At 35.2% G+C, this 20,917-nt stretch overlaps 1 protein-coding gene across 3 annotated transcripts; it reads right to left on the reverse strand.

Moving 5' to 3' along the window:
* Nucleotides 1-1,803: 1,803 nt before the first annotated feature.
* Nucleotides 1,804-13,696, reverse strand: LOC115968105 (kinesin-like protein KIN-7D, mitochondrial). 3 transcript variants are annotated; one of them, XR_004086661.1, is made up of 26 exons: nucleotides 13,023-13,696; nucleotides 12,789-12,886; nucleotides 12,525-12,614; nucleotides 12,303-12,355; nucleotides 11,526-11,591; nucleotides 10,924-10,977; nucleotides 10,546-10,605; nucleotides 10,372-10,450; nucleotides 10,171-10,238; nucleotides 9,406-9,462; nucleotides 9,206-9,310; nucleotides 8,685-8,789; nucleotides 8,306-8,413; nucleotides 8,072-8,203; nucleotides 7,779-7,961; nucleotides 7,276-7,479; nucleotides 6,217-6,357; nucleotides 5,640-5,759; nucleotides 5,456-5,506; nucleotides 5,222-5,269; nucleotides 4,882-5,022; nucleotides 4,099-4,390; nucleotides 3,650-3,991; nucleotides 2,545-2,674; nucleotides 2,343-2,457; nucleotides 1,804-2,139 (listed from the first exon to the last, which is right to left on the reverse strand). XR_004086661.1 is itself a non-coding variant. In XM_031087353.1 (25 exons), exons 1-24 carry the CDS (start codon nucleotides 13,376-13,378, stop codon nucleotides 2,372-2,374), a joined length of 3,276 nt encoding a protein of 1,091 aa, XP_030943213.1. In that variant the 5' UTR covers nucleotides 13,379-13,695; the 3' UTR covers nucleotides 1,804-2,139; nucleotides 2,343-2,371. The 3 variants fall into 3 exon arrangements, 2 of the variants coding, with proteins under 2 accessions (XP_030943213.1, XP_030943214.1); XM_031087353.1 differs by having other exon boundaries at nucleotides 3,650-4,390; nucleotides 13,023-13,695; XM_031087354.1 differs by lacking the exon at nucleotides 13,023-13,696 and having other exon boundaries at nucleotides 3,650-4,390; nucleotides 12,525-12,664; nucleotides 12,789-12,879.
* Between the last annotated feature and the right edge of the window lie 7,221 nt (nucleotides 13,697-20,917).

The following is a 20,917-nucleotide window of genomic DNA, read 5'->3' on the forward strand; positions in this document are numbered from 1 at the left end:
TTTTAAAATTATTCTTTTCATTTATTTCCATTCCATTCTCTCCTCCTAAACTAAGGCTTAGGCTATCCATTAAATTATTCTCTCCTCCTAAACTAAGGCTTAGGCTATCCATTAAATTTTTTCCATTAATTAATCAATTTAAGTATTTTTAATGAATTAAGTCATTTCTTTTTCTTTTTCGTTTCATTTGTTCTTCAATACTCTCTCTCTCTCTCTCTCTCTCTCTCTCTCTCTCTCTCTCTCTCTCTCTCTCTCTCTCTCTCTCTCTCTCTCTCTCTCGTCACACTGCACTAGAGTTATCAAGTCACCTTTGAGGAAGTAGGGAGAATGGTAGAGGTGGACGTACGATGGCTCCGCAATGGAATTGGAACCACACAGAGCATGCCTCAATGATCCCTTTTGGAGCACCAAATGCCAATCCTCTCTCTCTCTCTCACATATTAGTCTCTAATAAAGTAAATATTTTATTAAAAAAATAAAAACTTAATTTTTAATTAATGAGTATTTAGTCATTTTTCCTTTAGATTTTTATTTTTGAGAAACCATTTTTCCTTTAGATTGGTTGATGAGAAGACAGTAGAATCTAACGCAACTGGAAATGTTGAATATAAAGATATTTATTAGTTGGCGTCCAAAAGACCCAACCTAATCACTCGAATTCAAGGCCAGTCACCTCCCCACCCTTACATTGAGGTAAGGTGAGAAAAGACTAGAGAATCAACCGCTGCAGTGCGATGCAAAAACCTACTCTACACTGGTTCCGAGGAATCAACCTCTATTCAAAATTATTGACTTATGTGACATCTAACAATCAAATCACTCAAAAATGAACAAAAAGACCATTTTAAAAACGATCTCAAATATCAAGGAAAGAAACAAATATTTCGAAAATGATAAACCAAAAATGAAAACATTCTAGTACATGTTTACCAAAAAAAAAACATTCTAGTACATAGAAACTAGAAAGTTCAACAACGTCGTTTAATCAATCGATAATGTATGTAAGAATAGATAGAAAGATGAAGATATGGGATGAGCCATATACTTGAGAAAGTGAAAGTGACAGCCTGCCTGGCGCGTGGACTTTGTTGGAAGTATTAAATTTATCAAGTACTGGGCTGAGCATAAAGGTGTCGTAGGAACGTGGGAACGTGTATATGTAGAGGCCGTTTGGATTCAGCGGAAAATCCAAGCTGCGTTTTGCCCTTCTTTTTTTTTTTTTTTTTTTTTTTTTTTTTTCTTTTTTCCTCACTTCACGTGTTCAGGGACAATAAGCACTGTAGTGCACTGTAACGGTACTGTAGTGCACTGTAGTAATACTGTTTGTTACTGTTTACGTACTAAAAAATATTAAAAATGAATCCCACGGTACTTTTTACACATTTAAAAATTATTTTGCTACAGTGTTTTCAGTTTTCAGTTTTCAATTTCAGCAACAATAAGCTCAATCTAAACAGACCCGTAATGTCAATTGAAAAAATCATATCAATTTATTTTTTGTTGAAAAAAAATCACATCAAACTAAAAATTAAATAGAAATGGAAAACTTCAACCTACGGCAATGGTGACACAACGTTGTGAGAACAACAATTTTTGGTCTATAATACTAATACTTGTGGCTTTGGCAGTTGATACTTAGAATTTACATCATTCTTTAAAAGACTGCAGTACAGTACGTGGTATAATTAGATGCAGTATAAACTCTAGGACTGTGATGGCATGTAACAAAAGTCTATTTAGTGCATTGCTTTGCATAATGAAGCCTTTTTTTTTTGGGGGGTAATAAATTGTGAGAAGCAAATATGAACTAATTCAGCAGTTGACAAGAAAAGAAAAAAATATATATGCTTCTTGTGGAAGCTTACATTGTTTATATATACAAGTCAATGAGTTTTGACAGATACCAACATTCTGCTACTTGCTAAAAAAAACAAAGCAAAATCCTGCATCTGAAACTTCAAATTTACCATTCTTATCTCTTTTGTCTTTCTTTTCAATTGTGTTATTTTACAGCCACAAGAGGATGGATACAGAAACAAAGTATGCATATACCTTTGGATAGTTACAAACAGGCAAACTAATAAAAGAATCGCACCCGCTATTGCACGGAAAATAGCAAACATATAAATGATGACAAACCTGCAAATAAAAATGGGATACAGACAAATAAAAGATAGGTTAAAACCCAACTGTATGCTATCAAAGAAACTGATGTGAAAATTTCATATCATGTCTGGCATGGGGAAGGCAAATCTATGTCATTTAAAAGGTTCCATGATCATATTTAGCTCAATTGATCCACTTATCGGGATTTAGGTTATAAAGAGAACAAACTTGCTTACCTTCATTTGGAGGTTTAAAAAGCATTGTGTCAAGAAGTAAATGCAAAAAGTCTATCTGCAATATCTGTGCGACAGATTGGACACTCAGAACAAGCAAGCGAACAAGATTTACACACTGCAAAGAAAAGTACAATAGAGGTTATTTTGGGAGAGGGCAATGGAGAAAGGAAGGAGGGAACTTGTGGAGGTTCGAATCACTTACAACAAAAATGCCGACAAGGGAGAAGAATTGCTGCAGTTGGTGATTCAAAACATACTTTACAAATGTGGGAATTTACATCACCATTTCCTAGGTACTTGAGCTCCTTTTCCTTCATCTCTTGCATTCGCGCCTGATAGCATAAAGAAGAGACTAGCACATAAGCATCTCCCAATGTAATAAAATCACTCATGTAGACTACACTTAAGACAGACTCTTCTAGAAATTTAAAGATTTAAAAAATTGTCCAAATCTTCTGGAAACCACCTCAGAAAGTTTCATCACCCTCTAATTTTCATTAGAATTAACTACTTGGAATATTTATTATCCAGTAAGATAATTATATTACCATCCTAAGGGTTTTTTTTTTAATTATTATTATTTATTTATTTATGTAGACCATCCTAAGTTAATAAGCTATCTCATTGCTACTCTTACATAGCTAACTTGGAAATGTTAGACAGCTTAGCATATTGACACAGGACCAACCAAAATGAATGCAACACAATTGAAGAACAGACAAAAATAAAAATAACCTAGGAATCACACCTAGACTTGCTTGGAATTGAAACCAAGAACAGAAAGCAAAACTTATTGACCTAGACTTAGCAAAATTTCAATGGAAGTTTTATAAAACAAGTAAACTAACTTGTCTCCATAGGAGAACAATAGTGTGTTTATATAGACTGCTAGGACTAAACCCTAATTCTAATTGACTTAGGAACCTATTATTAAGTGACAAAAATATCCTAGACTCTAGGAAATTAAATAAAGTAATAATAACCTAAATAACTAATAAAACATAAAATAAAATCCAACAGACCTATAGTGAAAAAAAAAAAATTACAATTGAATTCCAAAATCAAATTAAGTTAAAATTAAATTGTCCTCACACTTCCTACATCACATAAGATGGGAATGAAATGAGCTTGCACGAGAGAAGGATTTCAAGCAGCACAATATTTTGTTGAATAAAAAAACGCTGCCCTACTCTTGGTCTAGACAAACTAATTATACTATCAAACATAGGCTTTTCAAGTTCAAAATTTAAGGAGATTAAGAAGTTTGGCACAATCATGTTAGCAGCTACATGTAGAATACAGTTTACCTTCAGGCGAACAACCAGGGGTTCTTCCTTAGGTATTTCATCAGCTGGTTTTGAAATATCCAAAACTGTTCTATCTTGAAGGACAGTATTACTTTCAATTTCATTGGTTTTGGGATCACTAATATAGTCAGTTCCATCACCATGCCTCTCATCAGTGTTCAACTCAGGGATGGTTCCCCCCTCTTTCTTCAACTTGGCAACAAGCACCCACATGTTTGCTAAATCATTTTCCAGAGCCTCCTCCCTTTTCTTTGCCTCATCAGCCTTTTTCCGATATTCATCTTCAACAAATTCCTTTTCAGCTAAGGCAGCTTCAAGTGCTGCCTCCCTTTGCTTCCTTGCCTGCAATTCCATCTTTAAATCATCTGGATCAAGATTCCATGACTCAAAGTCATCACAGACCAAACCAGAAATCTCATTAGAGCGGCCGGATAGCCTTCCTTTCCTACCAAGTTTTGTTCCATCATTGTACTTGCGGTTGACACCATTCACAGTTTGCATAGCAGTGCTTCTAGAATGAGCCAATTCTCGAGCAGACAATAATTCTTTTTCTAGTTTTGCATTCTGTAAAGAGAGCTTTGTCACTTCACCAGCCAAATTCTTCAGCTCCACAGCAGCAGCAGAAGCCAGTTCTTTTGCATAAGAAGCTTCTTCAGCCAATTTCTGATTCTGCACACGTAACCCACTATTCTCTTCTGAAAGTTGAACATGTTCCAGCTTAAGTTTCTCATTCTCAATCTCCTGTCCAAACAAACAAACACAACAATGAGTTCCAAAAGTGCAGGCACTTGTCAAAATGTAGAATGACACATAAACAATGTGCTTTAATACCAGAAAGCTGTATAGTATATTTTGCAGAAACCAATCACATAGATTTTTTTTTTTCACCTAGTAAGTTAAAATAAAACCATTCATCCACTAAAACTTGGCATAAGAAAATCTCTAATTACCTGTAATTTCAATATAGTGACTAAGTCCACTAAGCGATCATATCATTGATAAATTAGTAACGAAAGAAAAAATTTACCTTGTACCAGTCAAGTCATATAGTGACAAAAAATCAGGGACTGTAAGACAACATGAAACTATATGTAAACTAAGGAAACAAACTGATGCATATGAGTTTACTTCAATTATGACAGAACACTTATAGATGCCAACCTATCAACCACCAGCACCTTTGAATCCATTAAGCCATTCTGATACAAAAGCAAGAAATACAAAGTAATCACCTGAGACTGAATTTTCCTTTTTAACTCATCAATATAATCATCAGATATGCACTGCTCTGAAGACATTGATGATTTATCAACTGAGGACAAACGCTGCTCAAGGATATTCACTTTTTCATGCAATTCCTTGTTTTCTGAACACTGCCAATAACCAAATAATTAAGTTTTACTAGAACTTCATACAAAAAGGAAAAAGAGTCAGCATGATCAACGCATCTATTGACTTAAGGGGCTAGCAGCATCTCCAAGCAAAGGAAGATAAAGCCGCAATAGATTAGGATGAAATGAAAACAAATTGACTTTTTCAAAGAATAAAGAAAACAGGAAGTGGAATTCTGACCTTATTCTGCAGCTGTTCCTGGAGTATTCGATTGTCTGCTGATTTGATCTGCAGTATCAATCGGAAATTATTTTAATCAAATGATAAGAGAAATATCTTGCTTCATGATATTCCACTCATACCATCAGAAGGTTTCATATGAATGGAAAATTGAAACACTTGAGTAATAACAAGTTTAGGGATTGAAACAACACTGACTCCCCAAACATCCTATATGGTGGCATAAATACTAACCTCCAGCTCAAAACCCTTCTCATTACACTGGGTCATCAATCTCATAAGCGTCTGTCACAACACAAAGAATTACATACAATTAACTATCTCTTAGCAATGATAAATTAACTGAGATACCACATACAATAATAGAGCATTTGAGGGGAAAGTAATGACCAGAAGGATGAATAGACTTGAGATTTACCTGCTGCATTTCAACCAATGACGAATTAGAAATTGAAGCCTCGCCACTCTCAATAATACGCTGCTCTAAGGCCCTCATTTGCCTCCTCTTTTCTTGGATCTCACGTTCCAGGTTTTGAATCTGTATGAAAGAAAGCACAACAGCTTGATCAGGGTCTTTGGGAAAGATGCTAAAATACAAAGAATTTGGATAGTTTACATATTGTTTTCATTAATTAACTTTCTGACTGTAAGAATTTGTATAATGGGCAATAATAAAAAGCAAAGCAAATAAGGCAGCTTTCTGGCCTTAAATAGCATGACACAGAACTACAGGGGAACCACAGACAGACACAGTTATATACAACTATATTAGAGGTGATATATCAAGCCAAATCAAATATAAGTTAAACCAAGAATCACCGGACAACTAAAATATCAAGGTAGCACGAATTGGAGAAAATAATGTCATCGCTAAGTGCAATAATTTTTCTGTATCATACAGATAAAGAAGCTCTTATCCCAGAATGCCAAGGGAGAGAGGCAACAAACAGACTACTTACATTTGTTGGGTGATACAGAAGAGAAGAAAGGTATACCTGAGTTTTTGAGCTATCTGGCTCATTCACGGACTGCTCCACCATGCGCTTCAAGGTGCTGGTACTAAATGCAATTTCCCCAGCAAGCATCTTAACTTGCTCAACAAGAAGGTCCATCTGATCTGACATTGTTATCCCTCCCTAGAAATCAATATAGAAAGCAGCCATATTCATACATTAACTTCAAATAAGATAAATCAATGCAAATATAAAATACCTATCAAGCAAATATCACATAAACCCAAGAAATTCTATATTACCACACCAACATCATTTAAAGAAATTACTTTTCATCATGAGGTAGAATCCATGGAAAATTGACAAGGGACCTAAGATTTCCTGGTTTGATAAATGATAATCGAAAGTTACTGAAGGAAAACCTGCCCTATTCTAAAAAGTAAGTGAATGAGAGAGAGTTAAGATTTGTTATAGGTGTTCACCAAAGGGGAAAACTTCAACAAAGTTTCCTCAACAGGAGTGAATAGAAATAATTTGAGAATAAATGGGCAAAGAAATGGGAAAGGTGTAGAACCCTTACTATCTTACTCCAGCAATAGAATAATCTCACCATCATAGTAGAAAAGGATTTTAGTGGAGTCTTAATCCAAGATGTCCAGGAATATTAACTCTCCAGGAGTTCTGGAGAAATCAGTTATGCCTACACAACAAAATCCGTTCCTGTTGGGCTCAACATTTCTTCTAGAAAACCTATCTACAGTAGGGTTCACAGAAAAGAAGGCAAAACAAAAATGAAATGTGATTCTAAGCTAAAGGCACGTAAAGGAATATTTTAAGCTAGCTAAACAGGAACCTAAAGGAACAAACAGGCCTTTCATATTTCAGCCTAAAACCTGCCAAGATGAAACAAGTAGTAACACAAGTTTTGCCCAGACAAAAGCATATGGCATGGATCCATGGCCCTTCATACATGCGAAACAGTGCCAGAAGGGAAAACAAATGGACAAATAGTGAAAACTAATTTTTCAATTGAAAACTATGCTTCATGTGCTACATACATAACAAAACAATGAAATAAAAACAAGACAGTGCACAACATACAGTTGGCAGTTTCGATCCACTGATAAGTTCACCAGCTTGAGTTGATTCAGTTATTGTACTGCCAGATGGTGAGAGTTCTTCATTCCACTTGCTGGACTTGCTGGAAGATCTTCTGTGTTTAAAATCATAAGGAACATCTGCTGAAGCAACTAAGGCAGATGATGCAGAATCCTTCTGATTCTCACCTTCTAGAAGCAAAGAACCCTAATTTGAGCAAACAAGCACTTATTAACATAAACTTGAATTGTTACAGAAAAACCTGTTCCAAACCTTAAGAAAACTTGGTAAATTTCCAAGATAAAAAAAATAGGCTCATATTCGGTTGCTTTTTACATAGAAACAAACATTATTCACATTGGATAGCAGAAAATATTTGACAAGTTTAGAATGGAAAGACAAGAAGAATGAACACGCAAGCAAAAATGTGTGCATTTACACAACTATATATATATATATATATATAGAGAGAGAGAGAGAGAGAGAGAGAGAGAGAAGGAACTCACGTCATCCTCACCAACAGAGTGACTTCGTTGATGATTGGGAACGTCGCTCAAATATCCAGGAATTGTATTCTTTGAAGAGACAAGTATGAGTTTGGTTAGTCTCTGTATTCTACTCATTAGAGCCACCTTGGCATCCTCCTCTTCCTCTAATCTTGATTGCATTTTCACTTGACCTTCTTCCAACTATCCAATTGACAAGAGAAGATGACTAGTAAATGACAGTGACAAAATCATATTAACTAGCACTGCATCATATAACTTCATAAGACTACAGGAGACGGGTGAAAAGAAACCTTTTGCCTTAAGGTCAAAATCTCCTCATGATTAACACCAACAATCATCCCCTTCTTTAGCTGATCAAGTTCTTGTTTGAGGACTGAAATTTCTTTTTGATACTTCTTAATCAAAGATTTTTCATCGATAATCTGGAAAATTATTTTTCAAAAAACGCTAAGAGTGAGATTGAATAGCCTATTACTGTACATTGCCATGAAAAATCTCTAAATCACAATCTAGTTGCAAAACACCTTATTACGTGAGGCATAGATTTCCACTCGCTTTGCCCTGCTTGCAAACTTCAATGTATTATGAGTTTCCTCCATGTTGCTTGATGCGGGAGTAACTGTACATATAAGCTGGGAAAATATACGATAATATTTGTAGAAATGGTTCTATTAGTATCACTAGATATTGATTCAGGAAAAGTAGTTGACAATGTGCGTTCCATGGTGAGACTATTTACTCCGAAAATCATCTAAATAAGAAACAAAGAAATATGTGTAATGCAATTCCACTCATAATGGTGCAACACCATTTTTAAAGACTGATATATAAGTTTCCAGCAAAATGTAAAAGTATAAAAGTCGGTGTATGTCAATAATATAAAACTTTGCATCTCAAACTTACCGAAACATGTCCATGCCCACTCAGTGAAGACTGCAAAAGGCGGGTAAGCTTAGAATCTCGGTAGGGAACATGAGATGCCTTCCCCTCACTCAGCTTTCCAATTACCTTCACATTGCAACCATACAATCAAGTCAAGAACTTTAAACTTGAGATGCATATGCATAGAACCATTGACAATGGAAGAAATGCAATCTTTCTCTCAAACAAAAGTCAATTGCAAAGTACTTATTTTGCAGTCACACCTACAATATCTAACACTTTCAGAAAGATATATATATATATATATATTTTTTTTTATATAAGGCAAAAAAATTGAACATTTTGAACTTTGAAAGCTTGAAGAACATAAACCCATTAGCAACATTATTCTTGAATGATTAAAGGGATGTGCATCAAGAATTGACATGGCTTTTACAAAGGGATAAAGAATGCAATTTATGCAGAAAATTGACCAACAGAAAGAAAAACTAAGAATAAGGTTAATTGATATTTTATAACATTCAGAACAATAGGGCACCAACCGTTCCAAGAGTTAGAAGACTTTTGTTTATGTAAGATCCTTCCTTCCTCCGTAGTCCAGTTGTTTCAGTTTTTGAGCTCTCAGATCCGGCAAGATCAATCAAATTCTGAGAGAGAGAGAGACCAATGAGTCAACCATGTACTTAAAAATAACATTCTATCTTCTTGAAAAAACAAAAATAAATAAATGCTCTGATCATACGAGTTGAGAGAAGATCACTCCATCGTACTCATCACCGTGGGCACTACTTTCAATCATCTGCAAATGCATTGATGAGTTAGAGACAGAAGGCAAGAAAGAATTGAATCTCAAGATAGAGTATAGCACCAATGATGAAATAAATAATTTTTAAAAAGTACTTGAATGTGTACTTTCATAAAACAACACTAGGTATTTCCTCAAAATAATACCATATTCATTGAATCATGACCAAATTTCCATGAACAACACAGCTTATAGAAATTTTATTTCATATAAAATCACATTCATAAATCAGCCATTGACAACGCTAACTTTTACATATTAGGACCTATAGCCACCTCAAGATTCACAAAGTAGCACCCACTTTTCAGTTCCAATTTCCAGTTCCAATTTCCAAATAGGTACTCGGGATGCCTTCAGGAATATAAATATATATATATATATATATTACAGAAAATATGAATTGAATGTCTATGTGGCAGTGATCATGCCCACATAAGCAAGAGTGTGAAGTTAGTCCTTAACATATTAAAATAATAACATGAAGTACTAACTTTGACAATGAACTTTAGCTCAATCAAGACCTTCCTTTAAAAGAATAAGGTGGAGGGTGTGACCATGGGTTCAAAACCCACTACATAAGTGTGTAACTTACCAATAAAAAAAGTACTACAGCTCAAATTCAAAGATATATAACAGTAGTAGCAACAGATATCAATACTGATAAAGCAACAGATATCATTCATCTACATATGGAATGTTTACCAGTGTAAATATGGTGTGACTTCGGCTACTCAACAGATTGAAATTATTTGATCCAACATGACGATGCTCTGCCATTACCAAACATCACTTGAGAGATCAGTGATGAATACCTTAAGTGGTCACAGATGTAATACAAAAGATTTTTTGAAAAAAAATAAAGCAAAAATCAATGAACATAGCAACAGGAAGAGGTATAAGTACCTTCCCCAGCAGCAATGAAGGAAAGTGCATGTCCAGGAGACAAAACCACTTCTTCTTTTATACCCTCGACATAGGTACCCTGAAAAGATAACACTCAAATGAGACCAGAAAATATGAAATCAGACAGTCATGAATAAGAAGTAAGAAATTTTTAAGAAAGGAAAAGAGAGAGACCTGTGCATCTTCTCTAACACGCAAATTCTGACCTGTTGGATCAAGCAAGTCATTTATCACCTGATATCAGAAGCACAAATAGATCACAAATCAAATAACTTTCACATAAGAACAAACATTTTCTAATAGATTACTTCCAGTCAAATGATGATAATTGTTCACGGGTGAAAAACTCCATATTCAAAAAGATAAAATAAACATGCTCCAATAGTACTATAACAATAAAACTTTTAAAAGTGCTGGTTGAACAAAATAACATCAATCAAATGTAAGAGAAACACATTCAGACTCAAATCACTGTTGATGGAAATTTTAAGCTTCAACTGTGAAATGCAATCCCAAGTCTCAAACTGGAAAACTCATCTTGGTGCTACTGACCTCATTATAGATTTCAAGATAAGACACGCGGAGTAAGAACTCTCTTCCTGGAGTCTGAAAAGAGAATGCAGTGAATCACGCATGCAATGGTCAGTTACAAAGAATTTAAAAATAAGAAATTATGATGTAAAGGAAATGTCAACTAGAAATAGAGAATAGTACTTTAATGATCGTAAATGACACAGTTAGTGTCTACAGTGATAAACCAACATGTCAAAAGAAAAATGAGGCAAACAGAACCTTTTTTTCTGAAGAACCAGTAGATACAACAAACAAATATCTTATTCTTAAAAAAGGCTATTTCACAGTGACAGAAGAAGAGTGCAACCATTCAATTAAATTAGTAAGAGAATACCATCTAGAAAACCATCCTTCAATTAAATTAGTAAGAGAATACCATCTAGAAAACCATCCTTCAATTAAACTGTAATTCTAGTCTAGAATATAATGCACATCACTAAAATGAACCTCTATTTCAAGGAAGATACTAAAGAAACCAAAGAGTATGGGAGAAGTGCCCTTTTAAAAATAACGGCAACAAGAAAACTTGGATAAGAGGAGGAAAAATACAAAGAATAGTACTGATTGTTGAGAACACTTACATCTTGGATCATGCTAAAAACATCCTTTATAGCCAGTGGTATAACGCCTGGAGAACTTTGATCTCCCTGTGCAAATTATATACGAGAAATGTCAAAAACATTTAGTTGTAAATTAGCATATCTTGCTTGGTGCCATTCTGAAATAAGCATACTGAACATCCAGAAGAGTGAAAATATAAGATCACCAACATCTCATATGGCAATGAGCATACTGCTCTATTACAAGATCGCCAACAATGAAATCTTAAGCATGACATTTAACCAATTACATTAATGCAGTTTAAGCACAGTTCAGACCTAAAACCTACCTCACATCCTCCCAAGTAGCATGTAAAATTCCAATAGAAACCCTAACTTAGACTTCTAATAATCCATCAAAGGGCCCAGGAGGAATTAATATTGACTTTCTTGATGGTAATATCAATGCCAAAAAAATAATTCTAATGTGTAACATTTCTTTCCAGCAAACTCAATAAAATTGAAACAACGACAGAAACAATAGTTCAGTTTTCATTTTCTTCATATATTCACTCCCGTAATGCAATTTCAACAAAAAATTATTGGGTTAAAACACAAATAATTATTCAACCCTGAAAAACCCATCCCCTGGTTACCCAGTCAATGAAGAATGATAAATTTAAACCTCGTAGAAATATGATTAACATTGTCAACATTACCCATTAGTTACAGTCACATTTTACTCAACAAGATTGGTCAACAAATACAGTACACAGCTAGAAATTAATGCAGTTCATTATGTTAAACGATGATGCTTACATGCATAGTGTGTGTCTTCCCACTACTTGTAACACCATAGGCAAAAACAGTTCCTGCATTGTCCAAGAGCAACATTTAAGATAAACCATTTTCTGTATCCAATTACTAACCAAATTGATTCGATAAAGTTAATTTTATTCACTAAAACCATTCAAATTTGGACACATTGCTTATAAATAAAACAGTAAAGTAGCTTTTGATAGTCTAAAAAGTAATGCATACCATTAACGCCTTCCATTGCGGCCTTGACTACTGGCTTTGCCGCTACATCATACACTTCCTGTGAAGCCGTATGTGGTCCAAAAACCCTATCTGCCACAATTAACCATCCCCAAAATCCAAAATCAAAATCCAACAAATTCCTACATTAAATGCCAAAATTCAATTTATTAAGCACTAAGCACATTTAATTTTTTATTTTCAATTGTACTAATTTTAGCTGAGAAGTTCAAATTCAAATTTGCCAAAACACAAAAGATTCAATACCAAATGCATAAGCCGTAGCTGGATTATACTGGTTCCTCACAATCTTATCTCCATCTGCGTACCACGAGATCTCATCCCCTCTCTGATACTCTCTCTCACTGCAAACCAAATTTGAACAAAATTCAAATCACATTACCGATAATCACACAACCCTAACACAAAACGAGTTCGTTTCGCTCAAATTGAAAACTCCATGGATCTGATCTGATTCAATACAATCAGATCTATCAATACCTCAACGGTCTGAACCGAATCGTCACCGAAATGCTATCCCCTGACCCGGACCGAACCACCTCAAGCGGCTCGGCGATCAAGTCGTCGGAAGGAAAACCAACCGGCGAGCGACCGTTGTAGCCACGTGGACCGGAGTACATTGAATCTGAACGACTCCGACTCGGAGTCATGGATCGGGAGCCACTAGCTCCGAGTCCACCTCCCGAGTTGAAATACGACGAAGCTGAAGAAGAGCAAGAGCGAGGAACTATACGGCTGCTCATGAAGGAAGAAGACGACGAAGTTGAAGAGTACGGTGTCGAGGGTTTGCGATACGAGAACGGCGAGCTGCTCCTTGCTCGGGAGGACGAGGCCATTCGAGTCTCGGAGTCAAATCACTGAGTTAGTGACTCGGACGAGTCAACACAAAGCGATTCGAACTTAGCACTAGTAGAAGAAAAAAAAAAGAAAGAAGAAGAAGAAGAAGTAGAAAAAAAGAATAGAGAGAGCGAGAGAGGAAGAGAATGTGTCAGATATCTCACATGGTTTTCGAATCAAAAGCGAGGAACATTGTGCTTTTAGCTATTTCTCAGTGAGAAACACTGAGAGAGGAGAGAGAGAGTTTCGTCTTCTTTAAGACAAAGAGTTGCAGAGAGAGAGAGAGAGAGAGAGAGAGTTGGTTTATGAATTAGTAGTATTGATTAAGTTTAAGCTTGGTATTTAATTTTTTTGTTTTTCTATTGTGAGAAATTTGAAAATTTGGTTTCTTTTACTGTGTGGGAGTGACGTGGCAGAGTGGGGGTTGGAAGGTTTAAATTTTTTGGTGGAAGAGAGAGAGAGAGAGAGAGCGAGCTTTGAAAAATAATGAACCGGAAATTGAGCGGGAATAATAGTGGCCGCCGATACAAACAAATTGAAAATAGCAATAGAGGACAAAATAATTGAAGTAATAATAAGTGGGATATTAGTTTTACTCTCTCGCTTGGTAAATTGATTTGTACGCGCTGTGCATTGAGTCGGTGAATTATGAGAATGTTGGGCTTTTTTTAAATAAATAAAAAAATTAGTGTAACTGTGTCTGTTTGTGATTGCAAGGAGGAGCGTCATGTGGGAAAAAGTGGAGTTGTCTGGACTCGTTGAGACGACTGCACGTTGCAAAATAACTGGTAATCAACTTCCCTGTGGGTCACCAATTCTTGCTTCCTTCCAAAATTTCAGAGCTTTTTTGGTTTTTAGTTTAAAATTTCTTTTTCTTTTTTTGTTAAATTAAATCAGAAGGATTTTAGAAATTTTTTTCCACAAGGAAAAGGATTTTAGAAATTTGGATGTAAAAAAGTTGAGAAAATTAGAGTATGTTTCGTATTATTATTTAAACAACAGTTTTTATTGTTTAAAGAGTCACATATTTTCACAACACTGTTTCACCCACATATATTTCTACGATACTTAAACAACGTTATTAAAAAATTTTTACCAAACAGCTCTTCATAATTCATTGTTCATAATTCATAGCATCAAGTCTCAACAAATGTGAAATGACCAAAAAACCATTTCACCTAGTGATTCATAACTAGCCGCCTCCTTCTTTCTGGGCAAAAACATCCATTTACTTTAAAAATCAATGTTTTTCTTTTGAATGAGTGAAATATGGAAGAGGACAGTAAAGAGTGATGATGATGGCGTAATTTACACATTGAAGATTAGCTAGACAGGTAATTATCAAAAAAATAAAAGCTAGACAGGTGATTATTAAAAAATAAATACTAACTAAAAGAAAAAGGAATATGAAGTTGGCCAATGATTTGGTTAAAATTTGCAAATTTTATAGATTGTTAAAAGTAAAATTAAAAAGTTTTAAAATATTTGTGAAATGAGGCACCTTTTAAAATTGCAATTCAAAGTCATGATTTTTAGATTAAACTATGACATCAATTCATGATTTTAAGATTAATCTATGGCTTCAACCTAATGCCAACTTGAGTCTAATAAGGAAAAGTCTAACCTCATGGATTTAATATATGCTATATGTATATGTATGCATGAATAAATTGAAGAGGCGACAAAAGAGGAACAAGGAGGAACTTGTTCATCAGCATCAACAAGAGCCTAAATAAAGATAGAGTTGATAGATTGAAATCCCCAAATTTGACAGAAGGAAGCTCAATATCCAAAACAATATACTAAAATTCCCAATTAGAGCATGGAATTGGACTCAACTAAAGTACAACCTTGGTTGATAGCCTTTTAAATTGGACTCAACTGAAGTACAACCTTGATTGATAGAACATATGCAAGAGAGCATGGGGGAATCATGTTAGTAGTAACAAATATAATGCTACCATGAGAGTCCCTAAAATAGAGCCTAGGAAATATCCCACATTAGTATAGTAACCAAGGCATCCAAATTTAACTAGGAGATTAGCCTGTGAAAGGAGGAGACTAGAGAGATAGATTGCTTTGGATAATAGAGACCCAAGAATCTGCTAGTAAGTCAAAGTATTTATTAATCTTAATGGCTAAGTTGATGGGAGTTGTTGACTCATTATCATTAATAAGCTTCTTTAAGTGCCACCAAATTGGAGAAAGTTTCCCTGCAATCTGAATTGGAGGAAGTCTCTCCAAATTGTGATGTGTTAATATCCAAAAATGACACCTGTCCCACTCTACTAAAACCCAAACTCAAGAGATAACTCCCGTTAACTCAGGCACTTTTCCATATTTTTTTATTAAAAAAATAATTAATTATTTCACACCACCATAAAACTCAGCAAACCCCATCACCCCACTGGTCCACCACCTACGTTCACCACCACCGGTCCACCACAACATCGCCGACGACACTAGCAAGAGGTGGTCGACACCTTCATCGCTGCCATTCACGGCTAACCTTTACCTCTGATAAACCCATCTCTCTTCTACTTCATCCCTCTCAAAACCCACCCACCACCACAAAAAACCCAGCAAACCCCAACTCCCCACCGGTCCACCACCTACCTTCAATGGGAACACTAGCAAGAGGTGGCTGAAGCCTTCACCGCTGCCATTCACGACCAACCACCGCCTCCGACAAACTCATCTCTCTTCCATTTCATTCCTCTCAAACCCACCCACCCACCCCCCACCCACAACCATTTTCATCTTTACGCTGAAGTATTAATAAGGATTTGTTATGACTACTCAGATCAACCTGCAATAATCTCATTTATTTTCAAAATGGTATTGATGGTTTTGCTTAAAATTGATGGGATTGTTGTTTTAACCAAAAGTTCGATTTGGGTAATTTTTTTTGGGTGAAATTGGTGGTGGGTAGAAGGGAGATGAGTTCGTTGAGGCGATAAGTAGGCCGTGACTGGTAGAAGGGAGATGAGTAGGACTGGTGGAGAGATGGGTTTGCTGGGTTTTTTGTGGTGGTGGGTGGGTTTTGAGAGGGATGGAGTGGAAGAAAGATGGGTTTGTCAGAGGCAGAGGTTAGCCGTGAATGGCAGGGACGAAGGTGTTGGCCACCTCTTGCTAGTGTTGCCGACGATGTTGTAGTGGACCGGTGGGGTGATGGGGTTTGCTGAGTTTTTTTTTTTTTTTTATTTACTTTGGGTGTTTCTGGAACAAAACAAAGAGCGTTGAAGGAGAGAGAGAGAAAGGACTGAGTTTAGGTGTAGGTGGTGAGAAATAATTAATTATTTTTTTAATAAAAAAAATCTGAAAAAGGGCCTAACGTTGGAGTTAACGGGAGTTATATATTGAATTTGAGTTGGTGGAGTGGGACAGGTGTCATTCTCTGATATTGAGTTTGGAGAGACTTCCTTCAATCCAGATTGCAGGGAAACTTTCTCCCACCAAATTTGATTGCAAGCAATATAAACTAGAAGGGTGAAGGGTTTTGCCTCTAAACTTACTATTTAATCCAATAAGTTTTGAAAGGTCTAGTATGCAATGGACCTAGTCAGGAGCTATCCTGCTAAGGAGGGAGGAGATGGTGATTGAGAACTTGGTTTGTCTCCAAACAATCATGATGAATGGACACTCAAAAAAAATATATACCAGGGATTCAGATTGATGGTGAAACCTCGGGCAACTTATGTCACCAATTTGGAGTCAATGTGCAAGGAATTCCTTAGCAGAGAGAACTTCCCAAGCAATTCTAGCTCCTAAGAACGAATTTGAGCCTTTCATTGAGTTTTTAGCCTTCATAGCTTCTTACATTCAATAAGGTTGAGAGGGCCAAAGTTGGAAAATTCTGGTTCTTGATTGTCTAATAAGCAAGTTTAGTAGAAAATATCTCACTTTTGTTTTATTTTTTGTTTTTTGTTTAAAAATAAATAAAAAGAAGAAGAAGAATAACAAATTTTGGGACAAGTCGAGTGTTATATTCACGATTTCACAATGCATTCATGGCCTCCTCGTTCCGAGACTTCTAACCATTGTGGCAAACCAACTCAAATTTAAAATCATAACCTAACGTCAATAGTTTAAAAGGTACCATATTTTCAAAAATAGTTTCAACTCTATTGTTTTTTGTTTTTAGAACTAGCTTTTAAAATTTTAAAATACAACTCGAAATACTTTGAAGTTGACATATGAATTGATTATAATATGATTAGGTAATTGATAGATTTGAATACATCAAACAAACAGGAAACAAAAATACAAGAATCTGCAATATATTATCGAGGTTGGTATAGCTATGAGAAGACAGAATCAATTAATGTCTAGCTAGGACTCTAAGTCACCTATAAAAATCAAGTGACATTTCACATTCGTATCATGATGACAAACTAACATAGTCATTTCTTGTAATTAAACAACCAACAACAAAACCATGTTTCTTCTATCGAAATTATTGTTGATAATTTTACCGGGTCTATGAAATCTATTAACACATAAATCACAAAGCATGTAACATTCCATGCTAATATGTAGTATATTTTTCCGGACGTTCATATATATGCAACTATGAGCAATTCTGTATTAAAGGGAGCTTGTGTGCTAATATAAGAACAGTGACATAAAAAATTTAACAAATTTTTTCATTATTTGAAAGTGACATGTTGTGATTTTATTTGTTTAATAAACGTGTTAGATTTCAATTGATTAATGATGATGCTGAAAAAATAACCAATGAGCCACACGGTCCTCAGATGCTCCTGACAAGAACCTGCACAACACAAAAGCTGAAGACCTTAAGAGGAATACCGGTGTGGTACCGGCCAAATACTCTCCAACGGTCAAGTTAGAGAAATCTCTTATTCACAACTCTAGAGTACTAGAGAGTGGTGAATTATGCGTACCTTGATTGATGAGGGTATTGGAGTTTTTATAGTAGTAGAGGGTTGACCTATCTTCCTTGGGCTAGAAGTCTTTTTCTTATAGGAGTCTTCTTTGGGCGTATTTGGCGGAATCCTTTCCTTATAGGAATCCTTTTAAGTAGCACCAAACGTGGAGAGTAAGACATTTCCTTATATATGCAATCGTGGGCAGCAAGTAAACCTATATCAGGGTCGTCAGCTTACCCTACATCCTTCAGCCTTACTGGCGTCTGCCCCCAGGTGCATTTTACGAACTCCCTACACTTCGTTTGTTGACACCTACTAATAGAAGCTGATGGTTTTACATGTAACCGTCAGCTTATGCCTGATGCCTTTATCTAAAACCGTTTGCTTATGCCTTATATGAGTAAGCATTATTTGTATTCATATTCGCTTCATCTCTTTTCATTAGTGATTCTAATATTGTAAATTTATCCTTATCACTCATTAATACACATATCTCGTGGGATCCTTTCCTGCCTTCAGCTTTCTCCCCGTCTAGGCGTAGATGCCAATAGGTCAGAAGATGAAGTCGTCAATTTAACGGCTTCATCTTGTGTGAAGTTGTCAGTTTAGAGACTAACAGCTTCATCTTGTGTGAAGTCGTTAGCTTAGAGACTGACAGTTTCATCTTGCGTGAAGTCTTCAGCTTAGAAATTGACGGATTCATCTTGCATGAAGTCTTTAGCTCAGAGACTGACAACTTTATCTTTTGTGAAGTTTTCAACTTAAAGACCGACAGCTTCATCTTGCGTGAAGTCGTCAGTATGCATAATAGAACTGACAGATCTTTGGAGATCAACAACAACTTTTATTTTGTCAAAAAATTCCCCTTATCAATTAAAATGTGGTGTATTTCATTGAATCATATCCGATATAAAAAGTCAATGGTGTCATCTATCCAAACTCTCTCCTATTTTACATTTAAAGTATATTTTGCTAATTCTAGTGCAACCCCATTGGTACATAGATGTGAAAGAGAAACTACCCAAGATATAATTGGATACAAATGGTGTCAAGAGTTTTATAAATCAACTTACACATTCTGGAGTTTTTAACGGAGATGTCCATGATTAAAATCCCCCTTCCTTTAACTATTAAATTATTTATAATAATAATTTTTTTAAAAAGATGTAAACGATTCTTCACCCCTTCAACCATATGCCTCGTTAGGATCTTACATTTCTTTGGTTATTACAGTGATCTCTTGAGTCTTGCATTTCTTTGGTTATTGTAGCGCTCTTATGAGTCACTCATCTTCGAAGTCCAACACAAATATATTTCTATCCCCTAAATCATATTTGTTTATGATTTGGTATACAATTAAAGTGATATTGTGAGGTTAAGGATCAAAAATCTTATAACTTAATAACCTAGCATTTTGTGGTATTTTTAAGGAAGCGTCCATTGTTCAAATTTACCTTCCTTGAGTGAGATTGTGGAAAACTATATTATCAAAATTAATTTTTCACAAATCATAATTTATCACTTTAATAAACTTAAAAAGATTTATGAACAAATTTAACACATGGCTTCATGAATGAGCTAATGTGTGAAACACGCGCAGGGTTGAGATTCATGTTTGTTTTGTAAATGGACGGTGGGGATGCGGGGAGATACTCTTCCATGTGATGGGTGTCTTTGCGAATCGCGCTTTACACGTAGGACATAAACGATAGCCCGATTCATATGACCCAAAAACCTTCGTAAAGATTTCGATGTCCCGTGGGGGCCATTTCCGTCTTTTCGCATCCTCCGTGGGTGCCTTGCCCACCAGCACACCACGCTGTTGGACACGCGACCTAAAGAGATGGAGTCTATAGATTGACCAACTAACTGCCATATCTACCCCTCGTTAATTTAATATTGCCATGGATGTGATTGCTTAATTTTTTATTTATTTTTATAATGAATAATAAGGATGTGATTGCTTAAGATCACAACTAATCTGCACGTATTACCATTTGATCTTAAAATAATAAAGGAAATTTTGGAGTTGGAGAACAGTGGTGGTATATTACTTAAAATATGGATATTTCCAATCATAATTACCAACCGAGTCAATAGTCAATATTCATTATTATTTACCAAGAAAAGTGGTAATAGGACACACTTCACACTCAAAGTCATTCTTACATACTAGCTTGTTGGGTGTGAGTGTGATTCTTACTCTTAGCACAACATTAAGATTGAATGTGGCGATTGGAATCAATTAGTTTGTATTTTCTTTCATCTTTTTTATGCCAACAATATTTAAACTAATCAACCCTTGAATTACATAATATTTACATATTCATTAACTATCTACAAAGTTATCTAAAAGTACAATTTTCATATATTTTAAAATTTTAGTAAACATATTAGTTTTGGATTTTATGAGAATTTCATTCTTTTATTTTATTTTATTCAATTTGATAGTTAGAAAAGAGAAGATTTAAACTCTCCATATATTTATTGGAATATTAAGAGGTGTCAAATAATTAAACTACAAGATGAGCTTGGCATGGAAATGTTATATAATTGTACTCAGAAAAAAAAAAAAAAAGTGAAACTTTCAACAACATTACATAAATGACTAAGTTAAAACGTTATAAGAAAATGGTTAAACAAAAC

This window comes from Quercus lobata, chromosome 11, assembly GCF_001633185.2.
Source record: "Quercus lobata isolate SW786 chromosome 11, ValleyOak3.0 Primary Assembly, whole genome shotgun sequence".
Classification (NCBI taxonomy): Eukaryota; Viridiplantae; Streptophyta; class Magnoliopsida; order Fagales; family Fagaceae; genus Quercus; species Quercus lobata.

Coding starts and splice junctions, on each gene's coding strand:
- LOC115968105 (XM_031087353.1), bottom strand. CDS start 13,378: ATGGCCTCGTCCTCCCGAGCAAGGAGCAGCTCGCCGTTCTCGTATCGC. Junction 7,962..8,071: donor TTTTGACCTTAAGGCAAAAG/GTTTCTTTTCAC, acceptor TCAATTGGATAG/TTGGAAGAAGGTCAAGTGAA. Junction 5,507..5,639: donor CATTGGTTGAAATGCAGCAG/GTAAATCTCAAG, acceptor GTGTTGTGACAG/ACGCTTATGAGATTGATGAC.